The 20,435-nt window shown below is 39.8% G+C and overlaps 1 protein-coding gene across 1 annotated transcript in view; it reads left to right on the forward strand.

Annotated features, from left to right (window-relative positions):
• VPS45 (vacuolar protein sorting 45 homolog) overlaps positions 1–5,313 on the forward strand; it is a 71,644-nt gene extending 66,331 nt beyond the window's left edge. Inside the window, exon 15 of the mRNA XM_074188697.1 lies at positions 4,641–5,313. Coding sequence (XP_074044798.1) covers positions 4,641–4,728 — 88 coding nt within the window. The 3' untranslated portion in view covers positions 4,729–5,313. The remainder of the gene's footprint in view (positions 1–4,640) is intronic.
• The last annotated feature ends 15,122 nt before the right edge of the window (positions 5,314–20,435 follow it).

A 20,435-nucleotide genomic window follows, 5' to 3' on the forward strand; every position in this document is an offset into this window, starting at 1 on the left:
AGGTGACACAATGGATAGAGCACCGGTCCTGGAGTCAGGAGTACCTGAGTTCAAGTCTGGCCTCAGAAACTTAATAATTGCCTAGCTGTGTGACCTTGGGCAAGTCACTTGAGCCCATTGCCCTAAATAAATTAAAAAATATATATATTTATTTGATCTTCACAACATATCTACTATTATTTTTGCCATTTTACACTTTTGGAAACTGAAGCAAAGGAGAAATTAAGTGACTTGCCTAGGGTCACACAGAATGGATTTGAACTTAAGTCTTCCTGACTCCAGACACAGTGCTTTAATCAGTGTACCGCCTCTGTCAGAAAAGGAAATGAAGTTAATTTGGGATGACCTATTCTGGATGCAGTACATCATCACCTATCCCTTTAAAGATCCATTCCAGATGTTCCCCAAGAATCAAAATCAGGTTCATTGGCTAAGAAAGTAACACATTTCCTTTGAAAATATCAATAGATTCAAGACTTGGAGCATGAAACAAAGAAAACCAGACAGGATCCATGGTTTCTTGTTACATTGTGTAGAAGTTGGTTCAGTTCTAAGTCAAGTTGCCCCAGAATCAGAAAATCTCAGAACTGGAAGTGTCTGAATAGGCATTTAGACTAGAACGTCTCCAAGAAGTATATAAATAGTAAAGAAGGGACCTGGCCTGGGATGGACGTGTAGAAGGTGCTCCCAAGTGAGGAAGTTTCCTCTATTGGTTGCAGTTCCCCGAGGGTAAGTGATATGGCTGGTGAGTGTCAGATAGCACTCGAACTCGGAGCTTCCTGAGGTCAGCACTGCCTTTCTGTCTGCTACTAATAATATTTATATTTTTGATCATTAAAATTTTGTCCTTAACACAAAGGAGGAAACAAACCCAACAAACTCTCACATTTTTCTTTGATGTGGGATATGTTCCTATGATCTTCTGTACAAAGAGGTGGCTCTGGGGCCCAGTGCTCAGGCCCTGATGACGTTTGCCACAGCCACTGCTTGGGGGACTAACCAACACGACAGACATCGTGCTGGGTATTTCACTTAGAGCAACCAGCGACAGCACTATGAGGAAAGGACACCCTCTCCCCAGCCCCGCCCCCCAACCTGGTCCTACAGTATCAGGCTAGTGGTGGCCAAGCCACTTCTCTGGGGACTTGATCCATCCATTCATGACAAGCGTATCTAAATTCTCAGAGCACTCTAGGTTGCTGATGGCAGAATCACCTGTGACCTTCCTCCTCACTCAGGAGGGAGCTACAGGTCAGCATACCCTTCAGGACCAGCCTTGGGCTTTTGCACAGGCAGCAACATCCTCTGTGCTGTTCCCCACTTCTGCAGTGCATCTGAGCCCATGGCCAGCCTCTGCCTCTTTTGTTTGCCACCCTTAGATTAGGCAGGCTGCTTAAGAATAGAAATTGTGTGTGTGTGTGTGTGTGTGTGTGTGTGTGTGTGTGTGTGTGTATGTGTGTCTTAAAGGAAAACAAAAAACATTAGAAATAAAGACAAGAAACCACAATGTTTTTCTTCCTTTTTTTGAAATTATCCAGATTATCACTGTGCTTTCCAGCAACCTCAGAAACTGTTTATTTTGAACTCAAAAGAAATTAATAAACTTTGAGCAGCCTTTAAAAAAAAGGTTGAGCCAATGAAGAATATTGTCATCCTGAATCTGATTGTCACCAAAAAGAAAGAACTGGTTGCTGATTTAGGATGGGAAGTGACCTGCTCATCTCGGAATATGTGAAAGAGGGGAAGAAAGTTGGATACAATTTAAATACAGTATCCTACATTTTTAGAGAATTTTCAGAGGGTTCAGAGAAAGGGTAAGTAGGATTCTGTGGGAGTAGGATGAAAAGGACTTAAAATTGAAATTCTGAAGATTCAAAAAGAAACACTTCCAAATAGAAGGAAAAAAAGTTGTCTACATTTGCCCGATAGATATTCAGGGAGCCAATTCTCCAACTCATCAGGTTTTTTTAAAAAAGATATTTATAGAAGAGAGGAGCAAGAACAGTAACTGAGAAGGAATAAACAGTGACATGGCCCCATCCAAATAATGCCAGAAATTCTAAAGTTCAAAATGAATACTAAGGACAAAAAGAGGATTTTTTTTTAATCATTTTAGATTGACGACAAAGGAGAATCAAAGATAAACTTCACCATTGCTCACAGCAAATGGAACCTGAAAGGCAACAGAGAGAAGACAAACTTCTGTATTTATCAACAAGGAAAATAATCTCTGGACTAGAAAGGCCAAACAAAAATTGCTAATAGGAGTTGATACATAAGATAAATAGGAAGGTGGTAAGACTCCCCAGCCACCCTACTAAGGATCTCACATCATTAAGCCCAAAACATTAGAGGGTGCTGAAAAAACATCAGATGTAATTCTTGATTCACCATCATGAATTATTAAAAGGTTATGGAGAACTGAGAAGGTGCCACAGAACCCACTGGCAAAGCTAAAGACCCTCCTACAAGGAGTCTTTCCTGATCCCTTTAGTGCTATCCCCTACATGTATGGATTACTGCTGATATACCCTATGCGTATCTTCTTGGGTTTATTATTGTCTCAGTGTTTGACCTTTCTTTGTAACATATTCCTGGCACAGAGATTCCCTTAAGAAATAGCTTAGTGACTGAAGCATTAGACAGAATCTATTAAGATGAAATTTAGTAAGAATAAATGTGTACCAAACTTGGGGTCCAAAAAAATCTGTTTTACAAATAAATACACGTTTGAGGTATGACTAGAGAGTTGTGATAGAAGAGTCGGGAGGAGAGTGTTTTGTGGACTGCAGTCTCATGAGTCAGTAGAGTGATTTGTTGTTGTTTAGTCATGTACAACTGTGACCCCATTTGGGGTTTTCTTGGTAAAGATTCCAGAGTTGTTTGCCATTTCTTTCTCCAGCTCATTTTACAGAAGAGAAAACTGAGGCAAACAGAGTTAAGTGACTTGTTCTAGGTCACACAGCCAGGAAGTGTCTGAGGTCAGACTTGAACTCACAAAGGTCTCATAGCTGCCTAGAGAGTTAAGGCAGCCTAAAAAAGCTAATATGGATGCATCACATCTAGAACACTGGAAAAGTTCCTATATTCTCTGCCCTGTTCGGACAACATGTAGAATGTTGTATTTTATTCTGTGTGGAATGTTTAAAAAAAAAACAAAAACAAAACTGTTAAGCAGCCAGAATGATGAAGGATCTCAAGGTTATATACCATGTGAGGGTTGGCTTGGATCTCTTTATAGAGAGAAGACTTGGCTTGGGGCAAGGGGAAGAGGAGAAGTGGCAGATAAATGTTTCCAAATATTTAATAGAGTCGTGTGGAAGATGAATGAAACTTGATATGGCAATAGGTACAAGATTCAAAGAATCATATTTAGGAAATTCCTAAAAATTAGAGCTGTCCAGAAATCAAATGGTCCACCTTGGGAGGAGGTATGGGTTCCCTTTTAGTGGCATTCTTTAAACCAGGGCATAGATTAGACTCGATGATCTTTGAGGCTCCTTCCAAAGCGACCTTCAGACTGTGATTCTGGTCACTCAGTATTCACTTGAAGACCTATAAAAAGAGAACCCATGTTCTTCCCAGGGAGCCTGTTCTACATTTCTACCTGATTGTTAATTTTTCCAGCTATCAAGCCTAGATCTTCCTTTATGGCTTTCACTCATTTCTAATCCATTGGTAACAGAAGGAGCGGAATACCAGCAGCAGCAGGGCAATGGGGCAATAAGCATTATGTGCTCATTGTATCCCTGCAATGTACTACAATCTGGAACAATGGGAATACCAAAGAATGGGAATATGGGAATACAAAAAAAGTTTAAAAAAATTCTGTCCTCAAGAAGTTAATATCCAGTAAGGGAGTCCACATACTGTAAGTAGCTGGATCAGCTGTATACAGAGTAGATGAAAGCTGATCTCCAAGAGGAAGGTATTGGCAGGAGGGGGAGGGGGGGAAAGTGTGATCTGACCTGAGTCCTAAAGAAAGCCAGGGAAATGAAAACAGGAAAGTGAGAGGGACCAAGAGCATTCCAGGAATGGAAGGCAGCCAGGGTAAAACCGTGGAGCCCAGAGATGGAGCATCATGGGCATGGAGCTAATCAACGGAGTCTTCCTATTCCCTCAACTCCCACTGCTACCAACTTTAAAACGTTGACCCTCCAAGTCTGTATAGTATTTTCTGTGTACTTCTTGGCCCTGCAAAAATAGAAATAGTAGTAATAATAATAATAAAAAGTAGTAATATAGATATTCAACCATTCTCCCTCCCACCCTGCTATGTTCCTATTAAGAAAAGAAATCCAAGCAGGGGTATGAATACTATCTAAGTATCCCCCAAATTATAGAGAGACCCACCATGGGCATGGCTATCTCCTAGAGAGACATCTATATTGCAGAAATTAAAGGTTAGGGAGATAATCTTTTAGAAATTTAGGTTGGAAATCCAGGACTATCATACTGATCTTGAGTTTATATTTATCTGGTATATTGAGCCCCAGAAATGCTCTGGGGAAAGATGCCAGGATGGAAGCAGCAGCTGTTAAACAACTCTTGTTTCTGACTTGGGTAGGAGAACCTTGCTCCTTGTTTTGGAAAGTGTGACTTATTTTCATCCTTTGAGTAATCTCCCGTCTGTTTCTCAGTTTCCTCGAGGAAGTTTCAGCAGCTGGTCTACACAGGCGAAGTGCAGAGACCACTCAGGTAACCTCAAGACCATCAAGTAGGCGATGAAAGGGAGGAAGATGGGCTTCCCCAGTCACCAACACTACAAGAATGCCCACGTGACAAACAGCATCTCTTAGAACTGGGGGTTCGAGCTGGCTGTCACATAACCTTGTCCAGGCCGGTCACAAGTTACTACCACTGGCATTCATCTCAAGACTGTCAAAGGATTTGTTAAGAGTAAATTATGATCTACATTCAATCCTGTTTTTTCAACATCCAGAAGACCTATTGTTCTTTTTGTGTTTGACACAGCAGTCACTTCCATTTCCAGTGGGTTTTGGTAAGATTGTCTAATTTGAAAGAAAGGATTCCCTCAAATAGATCAGAGGGGAATGAAAAATTGAAACATTTGCTTTCCATGCTTCTTTCCATTTCCTCATCCTTCTCTCCCACTCCCTCCCTAATCTTCCCCACTCATTTTTCATTAATTACATTCCTGTACAACTAATTTCTGAAAACTCTAAAGCAGTTCTTTTACAGAGAGCTATCTAATAACTGTTCATCCCCCATATTTTGATTGTTTTTGACCTAGAGAAACCATGTATGAATAAAATAAAATCTGTTTTGTGGAAGGTCTGTTTTTATTGATTCCATTTTAATTCATGCATATGGATGTTCAGAGGGGATTTGACTTTCCAGTGAACACATGGGAGGTCATTTCCCTAAGCAGCCTTAAACTCAGCTGTGACAAACAACAGAACCTGATGTCATCTTTACTTCTCATTGAAAATCAGTGGAAAATGAGGAGTCATTAATGACAGTAATCTTGCCTGGGACCTCACAACTCAACAAATTGCAAACACAAACAGAGCGAAAATCCTATTACCTGCTTCCCATTACCAAAACATCAGAGTACATGAACCCAGATTCATCTTGGAAGTTTCAATAATCAGTACTCTTGTTCTGTACTCCCATCCAGAATATCTCTGAGAAAATCAGAATCTGACTCATCTCTAGTTTTGTTTTTTTCCCTGAGATAAGTTCAGTTTCCCTCCTGCAAGCAAACTAAGATTTCTGGTCAACTTTTAAACACAGGGGCAGGTATTCCAATCTCTTAACCAAAGAATGTTTAATAAAATCTTTCTCAGGAGCAGGTGAGTATCCTTCTCCTCCCCCTTCTCCCATAATGATTTTTCTCAGTTCCAGAAAGATTCATAACACTGATAGGGGACATCCCAGGGAAATCCAAGAAGACTAACAGTCTGATGTTTGATGTTTGACGTCCATTGCTGCAGCTATCGACCACCTTAAGTTCTGTTGGTCCCATGATATCCTCAAAGAGGCCTTCTCATCCCTGGTCAGGAGAATAAAAACTTTTTCTCTGTCATATATTCCTTTTTTCTCTCTCTTCTTCCTAGACATCCCTATTGCAGGACTATTGTATATACTAGGCTATACTCTTCCATCATATAACAATCATTTGCCAAACTTCTAGGGAGGCCCCAGGTACTATGGCAAGGTAGCTGGAATCAGGCTTTTTGGTCTATAGCCCCAATTCTGGATCCTTGAATGGACCTACATTGAATAATGCTGTCTTTAGCTCCTGGGAGGGGTCACATCCCATTTTGGCCTCCTAAGCTGGAGTATTTGTCAGAAAAGGATTTTTTGTGGATTCAGGAATGGGCAAAAGTCTTTCAGTAGACTTCCCCAGGGCCTTAGAGGCTATCATCATATAGCTTCCTCTTCCCATATATGTTGACCTGAATCCTTGTAGAAGGTCTTTTGGGGCATGATTCCTCAACTCTCTTGCATTGGACATGGTTAATGTGGGAACTTGCTTTTGCTCAGCTTTACATTTTGTAACAAATTTTGTTTTTCTTCTCAAATGGGGAAAAGGTAGAGGAAGAGAGGGATAAAAGAAGAGTTGGATTTTCACTCATTGAAAATGATTTAATTTTTAAATTTACAATTATTTGTAAAGACAATTTTTTTACATTCCTTTATTAAAATTTTGATTTCAGGACAGCTAGGTGGTGCAGTGGATAGAACACTGGCCCTGGAGTCAGGAGTACCTGAGTTCAAATCCGGTCTCAGACACTTGATAATTACGTAGCTGTGTGGCCTTGGACAAGCCACTTAACCCCATTGCCTTGCAAAAACTGAAAAAAAAATTTGACTTCCAAATTCTCTCTCTCCCCTCACCCTGAATTGAGAAAGCACACAATTTGATATATTTATAAATGTGCTGTCAGGTAAAACTTATCTGTTACTTTGTGAAAGAAAAATGTTTTTAACACTGAAGCACATTTTAAAATTTTATTTTTTCTCTTTATTGCTCATGAGGGTCTATATTTTTTAGGTAGAGGGGGTATTATGTTTAATCTTAAGAGTATTTTAGTAATGTATAAAAAATTGTATAAAAATTTAAAAAGATAAAAGAAAAATATTTTTTAAAGTTAGTTTTTTTTTTTAAAAAAGTCTGGTTTAATCTTCAGTTACCATCAATTCTTTCTCTGGATTTGATAGCGTCTTTTTTTCATCATAAGTCCTTCAGAATTGTCTTAGATCATTATATTCCCGAGAATAAGTCATTCACAGTTGATCATTGCTTTACTGTATACAATGTTCTATTGGTTCTGCTCATTTGACTTTGTATCAGTTCATGAAGTCCAAATTTTCCTGAGAGCTTCATTTCTTACAGTACAATGGTATTCCATCACAATTATGTTCAACAAATTGTTTAATCATTCCCCAATTGATGGAATCCTCTCAATTTCAAATTCTTGGTCACCACTAAAAGAGCTGCTATAAATATTTTTGCACATATAGGTCCTTTTCCTTTTTTAACTCTTTAGGATACAAACCTAGAAGTAGTATTGCTTGTTTTATAGCCCTTTGGAAATAAATCCAAATTGTTCTACAAAATGATTGAATCGGGGCGGAGCCAAGATGGCGACAAGAGCGGATCATGTCTTGGGCGCTCTCTCATAAAACTTCCAAACTAAGGACTCTAAATTTTCAAGAGACAGAACCCACAGAGGGACCCAGAGAAGCAGTTCTCCTACTCAATGTAACCTGGAAAAGAGCAGAAAAGCTCTGCTCTTCAGGGTTGGAGGGACAGCACACCAGAGGGGTGGTCCGCCAAAGCAAAAGAACTTCAGCCTCCTGGAGGCAGCCCCAGGGCACTGGGAGCCATGGCTCCCAGCAGCAGGGGAGTTTCCTGATGTACGTCCTGGGGAGCACCAGGCACAAATTGGGGAAACAGCAGGGGGACCTCTGCCAGAGTGAGCCAAGGCTGATCCAGGAAACAGAAGCAGGTGGAGCCAGTAAGCAGGAGCCCCAGAGCATGAGCCCATTGAACCTAGGGAAGGGAGTGAAGAGAGAGCCTGCTGAGCTCTGTCCTCTGCCCCTGGAGCAGGACTCTGGGGTTCTGACCACATTCAGATCCTGACTGCAGTCTAGGCCTCCCCAATAGAACAGCAGGGCCCCCCCACCTCAGCCCTGTGGCAGAGGGGGAGGGGCACATGTGGTCATTCACAGACCAGGAGGGAGGACAGAGCCTCTCACACTGAGACCCTTGTGGGAGTGTCCCAAAAGCTCAGGAAGCACCCCAAAACAGGCTAAGGCTGGGAAAATGAGCAAGCAGAGAAAAAAGAGGAACACCATTGAGAAATATTTTGCATATGAGCCCAAGAAGGATCAAAACACTCAGTCTGAAGATGAGGAAGCACAAGCTCCTGCATCTAAAGACTCCAAGAAAAACAGAAATTGGGCTCAGGCTATGACAGAGCTCAAAAAAGACTTTGCAAATCAAATGAGGAGGGGCGGCTAGGTGGTGTAGTGGATAAAGCACCGGCCCTGGAGTCAGGAGTACCTGGGTTCAAATCCGGTCTCAGACACTTAATAATTACCTAGCCTTGTGGCCCTGGGCAAGCCACTTAACCCCATTTGCCTTGCAAAAACCAAAAAAAAAAGAAAAAAGAAAAAAAAATCAAAGGAGGGAGTTGGAATAAAAACTGGGAAAAGAATATGCAGGAAAAACATGAAAATGAAGTCAGCAGCTTAATCAAGGAAATCCAAAAAAAAAATGCTGAAGAAAATAGCATGCTAAAAACCAACTTAGGTCAAATGGATAAAACAGTTCAAAAAGTTATTGAGAAGAATGCTTTAAAAAGAAGAATTGGCCAGATGGAAAAAGAGATAAGAAAGCTCTCTGAGGAAAACAAATCCTTCAGACAAAGAATAGAACTCAGGGAGATTGATGAATTTACCAGAAATCAGGAATCGATACTTCAAAACCAAAAGAATGAAAAATTAGAAGAAAATGTTAAACATCTCATTGAAAAAACAACTGATATGGAAAACAGATTTAGGAAAGATAATTTAAAAATTATTGGAATACCTGAAAGTCATGATCAAGAAAAGAGCTTTGAATAGAAATGGAGAGAATCCGAGAAAGAGATTGCAAAACACCAACCCCTAGGAATATTATAGCCAAGTTCCAGAACACCCAAGTCAAAGAGAAAATATTACAAGCAGCCGGAAGGACATAATTCAGATACTGTGGAGATGCAGTCAGGATCACACAGGACTTAGCAGGAACTACATTAAAAGTTGGTAGGGCTTAGAATATAATATACCAGAAGGCAAAAGAGCTTAGAATGCAACTGAGAATCAACTTCCCAGTAAAACTGAATGTCCTCTTCCAGGGAAAAAAGATGGACTTTCAACGAACCAGGGGAATTTCAAATGTTCCTTTTGGAATGGCCAGAGCTGAACAGAAGGTTTGATCTTCAGATACAGGACTCAGGTGAAGCATGGAGGTTGGAGGAGAAGGGGAAAATATGAGGGACTTAATGAGGATGAACTTCATGTATTCCTGCATAGAAAAATGACACTAATAATACTCATATGAACCTTCTCAGTTAATAGAGCAGGTAGAAGGAGCTTTTATAGATGAAGCACAGGAGAAAGCTGAATTTGAAGATAAAATATGGTGTAAAAATGGAGTTAATAGAAAAAAGGGAAATGTAATGGGAGAAAGAAAAAGAGGGGGAATAGGGCAAGATATTTCATATAATAAGATTATTCTTTATTACAATGAGCTATTGCAATGATATGGAAGGGGGAGGCAAGGGGGAATGAGGGAATCTTTGCTCTCATCAGAGGTGGCTAGGAGAGGAAACAGCATATATACTTAATGGGGTATAGGCATCTGGAGTAAGAAGGAGGCAGGGGCAGGGGGAAGGGGTGAGAATGTGAATGAAGGAGGAAAGGATGGGCCATGGGGGTAGAGTGGTAAGATATAATACATTTTCCTTTTTTACTTCTTGCAAGAGGCTGGGATTGGAAGGCCTGTCTGGGACCATAGGGCCAGGTGGATGCTGGGCCTAAAGGGTGGTATAAGGGCTCAGGGCCTCTTGGCCCCAGAACCAGGGATCTGTCTGCTGCGCCACTCAGATACCCTACAGCAGAGTCAGAGTGAAAGGAGGGAGAAAATATAGCACATGTTAGTGGAGAAATATGAAAAGAGGGAGTTGCGATCAACAATGGCAATGGTAGAAAAATATGGAAGTAACTTTTGTGATGGACTTATCATAAAGAATGTGATCCACCCATGACAGAGTTGTTGGTGTTGGAACAAAGACTGAAGCACATTTTTTATTATTATTATTATTATTATTTTGGGGGGTGCAGGGCAAATGGGGCTGGGTGGCCTGCCTGGGGCGGCATAGCAGCGTGATCATTGGGTGTCTGAGGCCAGATTCGGACCTGGGTGCTCCTGGCTCAAGGGCCAGTGCTCTGTCCGCCACCCAGCTGCCCCTACTATTATTACTATTTTATTTTATTTTAGGTCTTTTTTTTTCTTTTTTTGGGGGTTTTTTTTTCAAGGCAGTGGGGTTGGGGTGGCTTGCATGTCACACAGCTGGGTGATTGTTGGGTGTACGGAGCCAGATATGGGCTTGGGTGCTCCTGGCTCCAGGGCTGGTGCTCCATCCACTGCGCTACCTGGCTGTACCTACAATTATTACTATTTTTTTTCATTTTAATTTTTTCTGTCCCCTTTACTTTATCACTCAAGTGAGTCTATATTTTTGGGGGAGGGGGTATTTTGTTTACTCTTAAGAATATTTTATTAATGTATAAAAAAATTGTACAAAATGAGAATAAATATTAAATTAAAAAAGACTAAAGGACAAAAAAAGACTAAAAGACAAAATGATTGAATCAGTACCCAATTTCACCAACAATGCATTAGTGTCTCAGTTTTCCCACATCCTCTCCAACATTTGTCATTTTCTTTTTGTGCCATATTAGTCAATCTGATAGATCTGGGAATGGTAGCTCAGAGTTGTTTTAATTTGCTTTTTATTGTATTTAATTTGCATTTCTTGAATCAATAGTGATTTCTAACATTTTTCATAAAACTTTGATCATGCCATCTGAAAACTACCTGCTCCTATCCTTTGACCATTTATCAATTGAGGAATGGCTCTTATTCCTATAAATTTGACTGTTTACATATTTGAGAAATGAGGTCTTTATCAGAGAAACCCGTTATAAAATATTTTCAGTTACAATTATGTATTTCCCTCCATCCTATTTTCCCCATTTATCCATTCTCAAAATTGTTTGGTTTTTTTGTTGTTGTTTTCTTAGGTTTTTGCAAGGCAAATGGGGTTAAGTGGCTTGCCCAAGGCCACACAGCCAGGTAATTATTAAGTGTCTGAGAACCCAGGTACTCCTGACTCCAGGGTCAGTGCTTTATCCACTGCGCCACCTAGCCACCTCTCAAAATTGTTTTACTTCTGACTTTTACTTTCCACAGTCTTTCCGGTAAGATGGATTGCTATAGCCAACAGTATATATTTTGTCTCTCTTTGAGTCAGTTCTGATGAGAGTAAACCTCACCCACTCCCCTCCATTTGCACCATCTCTCCCTCCACTATAAAAGCTCTTTTGTACCTTTTATGTCAGATAAATTAGTGTATTTTATCTCTACCTTTCCCCTTCTCCCAATGCAGTTCTTTTTCTCAGCCCTTAAATTTATTTTTTTAGATAATCATTCCATCATATTCAATTCACATCCATGTCCTCTTATTTATTAACTGCCCTAATAATGAGAGTGCTTTTAGAAATAACAAGTATATCTTCCCATGTAGAAATGTAATCAGTTTAACCTTTTTGAATCCTTTGAGTCTTGTACTTAAAAACCAACTTTTCTGTTCAGCTCTAGTATTCTCATCAGGAATGCTTGAAAGTTCTCGGGACAGCTAGGTGGCATAGTGGATAAACACCGGCCCTGGAGTCAGGAATACCTGGGTTCAAATCCAGTCTCAGACACTTAATAATTACCTAGCTGTGTGGCCTTGGGCAAGCCACTTAACCCGATTTGCCTTGCAAAAAACCTAAAAAAAAAAAAAGTTCTCTTCAGTAGATTTATGTGCTTCCCTTATCATTTAACCTGTTTTGTTTTTTTTTAAGGGTTTTTTTTTGGCAAGGCAATGGGGTCAAGTGGCTTGCCCAAGGCCACACAGCTAGGTAATTATTAAGTGTCTGAGGCCAGATTTGAACTCAGGTACTCCTGACTCCAGCGCCGGTGCTCTATCCACTGTACCACCTAGCCGCCCTGTTTTGCTTTTTTTTAGGTCTTATTTTCTTCAGCAAATTTTTTTGGTGCCTCCTTTACCAAGCTATAGATTCTTTTCTCATGTTTTTTGTGTTTGTGTGTGTGTCACTCATTTCTCTTCCCAATTTTATCTTGACCTTACTTATTTTGTTTTTTTATATCCTTTTTGAACTCTTCCAGGAATTTCTTTTGGGCCAGAGACATTTTTCTTTGAGAATATGTATGTAGCTATTTTGACACTGGTGTTTTCTGAGTTTGTGTTTCCATCTTCTCTGTCACAGTAGTAACTTTCTCTGGTCAGGTTTGCCCCCCCCCCCCCCCAATTTGATCATTTTCAAATCTATTTCTTGACTTTTTTCTTTATGCTAAAGCTGGGCTCTGCTGCCAAGTAGGAAGGGCATTGTCCCAGGCTTCAGATTTTTTGGCCTGCTATTTTCAGAACTAGTTCTGAGGGGATGGGAGGGGTCTGTAAGGTTTTAGTTCTTCTCAGGTGGGATGATCTAAGGAGGGGTATGGTCACTGTTCTACCTGGACTGTGCTCTGGTCTGTGAGTGACCACAAGCACTCTTTTATGCCCTGGAACTGTGACCACATCTCCACTCCCACTGGTGCCCTCCATTCCTCCTTATCCCAGATTTAGGAAGACCTGAATTCAAATCCAGTCTGATACTAGCTATGTGACCCTAAGAAAGTCACTTAATCTCTGTTGCCTCAATTTCCCAACTGCAAAAGGAGAAATAATGCCTACTTCACAGGATTGTTTTGAGCATCTAATGAGTTATTTGGAAACAGCATAGTACCCAGAAGATAGTAGACACTACATAAATGCCTATTCCCTTCCCTTACTTTTGTCTTTGTATTTCCAGTATCTGGTACATAGTTGGTGCTTAATTAATGTTTGATAGTTAATAATACACAGTAATATAACCCAAATATGGGTAATCATTTAAGTGTTTTATTCCTTTTTTTAGAGGAGTCTGGGTTAATTTGAAGGTTTATAGAATATAATTGAGGGGCGGCTAGGTGGCGCAGTGGATAGAGTACCAGCCCTGGAGTCAGGAGTACCTGAGTTCAAATCTGACCTCAGACACTTAATAATTACCTAGCTGTGTGGCCTTGGGCAAGCCACTTGACCCCATTGCCTTGCAAAAAAAATCTAAAAAAAAAAAAGAATATAATTGAAAATGAGAATTAAATACATTCTCATCTTTATATTCCTATTTTTAGCAGCAATTGCCTCCTCATGAATGATTTTGTGATGTTAGCCACCACACCTAAGAAGAAAAAAATAGGCCACTTGCTGAGAAGTTAGTTTTAATGAGATTTGTTGCAGAATATGCTAAGTAGCTAGTAGAGATCTTAGGAAATCTGCAGGTGATATGGAAAATTTCCCAGGACTGTGTCTCCCATCTGGTCTAAACATCACAAGGGGCCTGCAGTCTTGAGGATCCATTTGTAATAGCAAAGTCATCACAGGTGACTTTCTCACACTGTCTAAGCAACAGAGACCTGCATTCCCAAATGAACTAGACATATAAGGAAGGGTAGACCACCACCAAGTACCAGGCAGCACAGAGGTCAGGGGTCAGCTTTCACTGATGTGCTTCCTAATATCAATTAACCAGTTAATTTCTCTCCAATATCAACTGAATAATTTATATCAATTAGCCATAAAATTAAATCAAAAGGGATATTGACTGAGTAGTTATAATCAAAATTATATCTAGGTGGGGTGGCTAGGTGGCGCAGTGGATAGAGCACCAGCCCTGGAGTCAGGAGTACCTGAGTTCAAATCCAGCCTCAGACACTAAATAATAACCTAGCTGTGTGGTCTTGGGCAAGCCACTTAACCCCATTTGCCTTGCAAAAACCTAAAAAAAAAAAGTATATCTAGGCAACTAAATGTCAGACCTGGAATCGCAAAGTCCTGGGTTCAAATCCAACCTCAGATTATTAACTGTGCAATCCTGGGCATTGCTTAGCAGATTGGCTTCTTTCTGTTATGGGTCAACGGTTACCACTACCAGCACTGTTACTGTCTCTAGTTGCTAGTCTTCTATGGTCTCTCCCTCCTCACCTTTTGAGGTTCATATGATCTTAATCTGGACAATTATACCTTGAAATAGTCAGCAACCTATAATCAAACAAAAACAAACACAAGAAATGAAAAATATAGCCTGTATTTGTGTCCACACAGTGGACACATGGGTTGATGATGTGACTTGTTCACGAGCTCTGAGACCCACAGGATTTCATCCTTCTCACTCTAGCCTCCAGGGAAGAGAGTGAGAGGCTATTCTCTTAAAATTTTGGTTTTCTTTTTGTGTTTGTTTTGTTCAGACTCAGGCTCTACTGAATCTTTCCAGCTTCTCCTGTAACTAGAAGAGTTTTTGTCATTCTCTAGTCCCACATAGCATTTCAGTCACTCATAGAGTGGAACTGGCTCCCCATATTCCATATGTTGGATGGCAGCTGGCAGTCCCATCTCTGACGCATAGTAGCCTTGCTTCAATGGCAGTCCTCAGGAAAGTTCATCTTTCTTTTCTCTCCTTCAGATGCAGAAACTGTTATATCTAGGAGCTAGTGTTCTACAGGAAATTATCTCACTGGGACAAAGATAAGCATTATCATCTTTTTGAAAGAGGGAGAGATCTTCCCAGCATTTAGGGATGTAAGGCAAAATAGTAAAATTGCAATAGTTTATTCAGGTTAGCAGAAAAACAACAATGTACACTAAGGAGCTCTTTTATCTCTAACTAACTTGACCGCTGTCAAAGAGAATAACCTTGAGACAAATTCTTTTTATGAAAAAGACAGTAAGGACTTTGTTTTAAAGAGTTATACATTGATACATTGATATATTTCTAGTAAGAAATGTTCATTCATTCAACAGTAGTATTTTTAGTTTTTAAAATACCAAATAGTGGGACACATCCATAAATATATATATATATGTATATATATACATATATATATGTTACAGAAAGAGATCTAGAAGTTCAAGCCAGACATTATGGAATATATTACAGCCATGACTTTTTTATTCGCCTCAATAACATAGTCCTTTTCATTCAATCCACAGAAGCCCATAGTCAGCAGTGGAATATCTTCACATATTTTTCACAGAATGACCGGAATATAATTCTCACATTTGTGACCAGAGATGCTACATGTTCAATCCTGTCATTGTTTCACAGTATCCTATGCATCCCGGTGGGATTGAATGAATGAATGAATGAATGTTTGAATGAATGAATGATTTAGTAAGTACAAAACCCTGTGCTAAGTGCTAAGGGTCCAAACAGAAATGCAAATCATTCCTGGATTCAAGGAGTTCACATGCACATGGAAGGCTTTAGCTGCAAATAAGATGAAAAGGTCCCATGGTTCTTAGGATCTTAGGTAATGGTGGTAGATGTTAATCAGTCCATCAGTTAATAAAAATTTATTAGGTGCCTACGGACACCAAGCTAAACAATGGGGAAATGGTTAAAAACAAAAGCAACCCCTCCCCTCTAGCAGCTTACATTCTGATAAGGGAAGACAACACATAAATGGAACCGAAAAGTAGGTGGGGGAGGGGAAGTGCTTGGTTCGGAAGCCCAAGAAGTTCAATAGTAGTGTTTGTTATTGTTGTTGTCCTTAAGTTTTGTGCAACTCTTCCTGACTCCATTTGGAGTTTTCTTGGCAAAGATACTGAGTGGTTTGCCATTTCCTTTTCCAGTTCATTTTACAGATGAGGAAACTGAGGCAGACAGGGTGAAATGACTTGCCCAGGGCCACACAGTTATTAAGTGTCTGAGACCGGGTTTGAACTCAGGTCTTCCTGATACCAAGAAACAGGGGAACCAGTGGGAAAGGAGCCCCCTCCTAATTTAGAAGCCCTGGAATTTATGGCCCAGTGTTAATATCCAATGTTAATAGTAATGCCTCCTCTTTAATGTCATTACTTAATTTGACTATTCCTGGGGCAGCTAGGTGGCATAGTGGATAAAGCACCAGCCCTGGAGTCAGGAGTACCTGGGTTCAAATCTGGTCTCAGACACTTAATAATTACCTAGCTGTGTGGCCTTGGGCAAGCCACTTAACCCCATTTGCCTTGCAAAAAAAAAAAAAAAACCCTAAAAAAAAATATGACTATTCCTAGGGCTCTTGGGTTAAGGATCCTGGGATGCTCCCATCAGTCTGAGGGACAATGGTGGAGAAAGTGGTGATGGTAGTTTGACTTATCTGTCTCTCCCTCAGGGATCCTTGCTGCTTCAGGTCTGGCCTTTGGTTGGCAAATGGTAGGGATTTTAGGTAGGGATCTTAGCTGTCCTTTTCTCCATAAGAGTTGATTTCCTGAGTAAAGGCCATGAGGGTTGGACTGGAAGCAGGAGTGATGATCTGTGGGATCCTGCCACCCCCCAGGGCTCCTGGACCTATCCGTCAGTTGGTGGCAATTGGTCAGCAATTGTTAAGAAGGAAGGACCCAGGAACGGTGATTGGGGTTGGAGATGATGTCTGGGACTGGAAGGGCCTCTACCCTGATACTATCTCTATTTCCCAGTCATGGTCAGGTAGATATCATTTCCTAGCAGACTGATTCTGAATTCTTGTCTTGAAAGCCTTTGGCTGCCGATGTTCATGTCTTCCTGAATTATATCATAATGTCACCTGATCTTAAGATATATTCTGTGAGTGCCATTGCAGAAAGAGGTGATCTTGAATTCTGGCTCCAATCCAAATCCAGAGAGATGACTTGGACAAGGGTCCCACAGACAGAAAGCCTGGCTTGAGCTTCTCCTGTGAGGTTGATCAGATCTGAATCATTCTTTCCCTCTAGGAGGTCCAAATCTTGGCTTTCTCTGACTTCTGTGCACTTCCTTTCTACCTCCCTAAATAATCAACTCACTACAGAAGAACAGAAGAGCTTTCAACAGATACCATCCTCTAATCATCTGGGTCAATCTTGTATGGACCATGTTTTCCATAATCCTCAAACCTTTCTTCATTAATATCTGTAGAAGCTTCTCCCCTACTAACACACAGATAAAAACCTTCATTTCCTTCTATTACCAGGTCATGGAGAATATAATGTCGATGCAGCTATGGTTCTGGTGCCATTACATATAGCACATATGAACTCTTGAGTACTATGACTTCTGCCTAGTGTATTCTTGAGGTCGAGAACTGTTAGGTAATCTGGAATTTGTAGATCAGAGGATTTAACATAAAGTATTTCACAATGCTGAGAGTGAGTTCAATTATGGAAGTCTTTGAACCAGGAGAGGGACTCACCCACATGATAAATATAAATATAAATATGTATAGATATGAAAATATATATGTATATGTGTATATACACAAACACACGGACTTCTAGAGGACAGAGTGTGGAGACTGTTGCTGGCATTGCTGGGAACTTTCTGCTGATCTAGAAAGATTTGACAACAAGAGGAAAAGGCAAAGGAAGAAACTCATCAGAAAAGGAAAGGACTGAGGCAGCCTTAGAACCTTTTGCAGACTTGTTAGAACAGAGCTGACCTCTTCAAGGAGACAGGAAAGTTGTTTGGTTTTTTTGACTGACCTATTCTTTTCTGAACTTCCCTTCCATAAGCTTGTCTAGTAACAGACACTGTAATATACTCCACTTGCTTCTTTCACCTAAATATTTTATTTATCCTGACTGTGCCTCAAATATAGAATGGTCAAAGATTAGCTTAAAGAGACATAAAAATTGTAATTAGGGGAGAGCATCAAACCTCTGTCTGATTTTTAGGAAGTATTCTAACTGGGGGGCTCTAACCATGTAATGGTATGATGGTAAACTAAACAAAACAGCAGAGAAAGAGACCATCTGGACTTTAGACCCAGGACATTGCCCTAGAAATAACCTAGCTATTGTAACTACATGGTTAATTCAATCTCTCCCTTCTGCTGAAAAAAACCAAGAGGAATAGGATGGAGACAGAGAAAGCCTTGATGAGATTCAACTGCCTCCCCTTCAAGAAGGAAGGAGGAAGCTGATAATATCAAATACCTTCTGCAGCATCATCCACCTGTGTCACAGAGGATTTTGAATGTCAAAGGTAAAACCCCCTCTCACTTTCTTGCATTGTCTATTTTTCCCTGCATCTCCTGCATCAAAATTCAAATGACTTCTTTCCAGATAAACAGAAACCTCACCCCACACAAAACTCTGACTGCTATCATGAGTCCATTCTGCCTATTTTAATTGATTGGCAGCCTGTCCCATGGGCCAAGTCACTGTCTCTTGAGTTGGCACTGGCTGGCAAAAGAATAGGGTTTTTCACTTTTGCCCAGAAACACCCAAATGTCTTTTACTGATTATCCTTCCTTATCTGTGAGGGGCCTCAACTTGTTTAGTAAATCCCGACCAGAAGTTTAGAGTTTAATAATTTATTTGCTGAAACTAATTTATCTTTCTGGAACTGTGGGATGGTTCCACAATTTCAAGTAATTTATTTAATGTAGCAAGTGCTTTATGTTTATTCCTACACACTTTTAACAGTACCTTCTATACTACCAAAAACCATGTAAAGTCTAAAACATCAATTGTTCTAAATGTTCTAAAACATTCATTGTTCAAAGGCAGTCCCAAAGTCAGTCAGTCAAATAAATATTTATACTCACTATTACGCACCAACCCTTTAATAACTAGGCAGCATGGTATGAGGGTACTCAGCCCTGAACTCACTCTTGAACAAAACACAATTGAATGATACCAAATATATTATTTTGATATTTACAGGGTCTGTGCTGATTAATGCTTGCCTTGTGCAGACAGTATACTACTGTAAAGGATTCCTCTTCCCCCCACCCCACCCCAAAATCCCCTGTTGCCCCTAGATGAGTTCCTAGAATGTAACAGATGTATCATATCGATCCCTTTTCTCTGACAGACAGACCAGATTCAACCTTGAGGATTTACTCTGGGGAAAAAAAATATTTACCAAATTTATATTGCTCCCACCTAGATATATTTCTTTCTTTTTTTTAGGTTTTTTTTTTTTTGCAAGGCAAATGGGGTTAAGTGGCTTGCCCAAGGCCACACAGCTATGTCATTATTAAGTGTCTGAGACCGGATTTGAACCCAGGTACTCCTGACTCCAAGGCCAGTGCTTTATCCACTACACCATCTAGCCGCCTCGATACATTTCAACTCTTCCACTAACAACAAGTTCCCAAAAAGGAACTGAACAAAGAAAAATTGATAAGGCATGTAAAGAATATGTAATAGAATAATAGGATAATAGAATGTAATATAATAGAATAATATCTATTATATAATTTAATTAATATTAATTTAATTAATTATAATTAATTAATTATAATTTAATTAATATTAATATAATAATATATCTTATCACATCATATATCATATCCTATAATAAATATGATATGATATGATGATATAATATGATATAATATAAATGTATAATATAAATAATCAAGAAAACTTTTCTTCTTTGGTGGAACCTACCTTTCCTATGAGTGTGAATGGGGCCTTCACCACAGAAGATAAAGACTTGGGATCTCTAAGGAGTCAAATAGCCCCCTCTCCACTTTAAGGTTGAAGTCCTACCACTCCCTTGCCAATGTCTTTCCCCCCACTAATGTTCTGGGGACTCCAGGTCTCATTCTCTTTGCTCCTCTCTACTAGAAGAGTTAGGGTAAGTGAATTACACTCATCTTTTCTCCATCTCAGGCTGTACACCCATATTGTTAGCACCCATACACATATATACTGACTCTTTGAGACCAGGGGGAAAACAATTCTCACCCCTTTTTTTAACCTATTTTATCTTTTCTTTTTTAAATAATATTTGATTTTTCCCCAATTAAATGATAAAACTAATTTTTTTAACATTTAGTGTTGTTTTTTAAGTTTTAAATTCCAAATTCTACCCCACCCTCACCTCCCCTCTCTCTGAGACTGTAAGCAATTTGATATTTTTACCTCTTTCTCAATCTCCCTTAAGTAAATGCTGTCTCCCACTTGCTTGAAATTAGTAATGCAAAGTCTTAACACAAGATGATGTTAATCCACTTCTAAAAATCAGCCCCTTGTGAAACAAACCAGGCATTCTGACAACTAACCGCATCCATCCCCAAAATTATTCCTATGTAAATCTAAGAC

Source organism: Macrotis lagotis, chromosome 5 (assembly GCF_037893015.1).
Source record: "Macrotis lagotis isolate mMagLag1 chromosome 5, bilby.v1.9.chrom.fasta, whole genome shotgun sequence".
Lineage (NCBI taxonomy): Eukaryota > Metazoa > Chordata > Mammalia > Peramelemorphia > Peramelidae > Macrotis > Macrotis lagotis.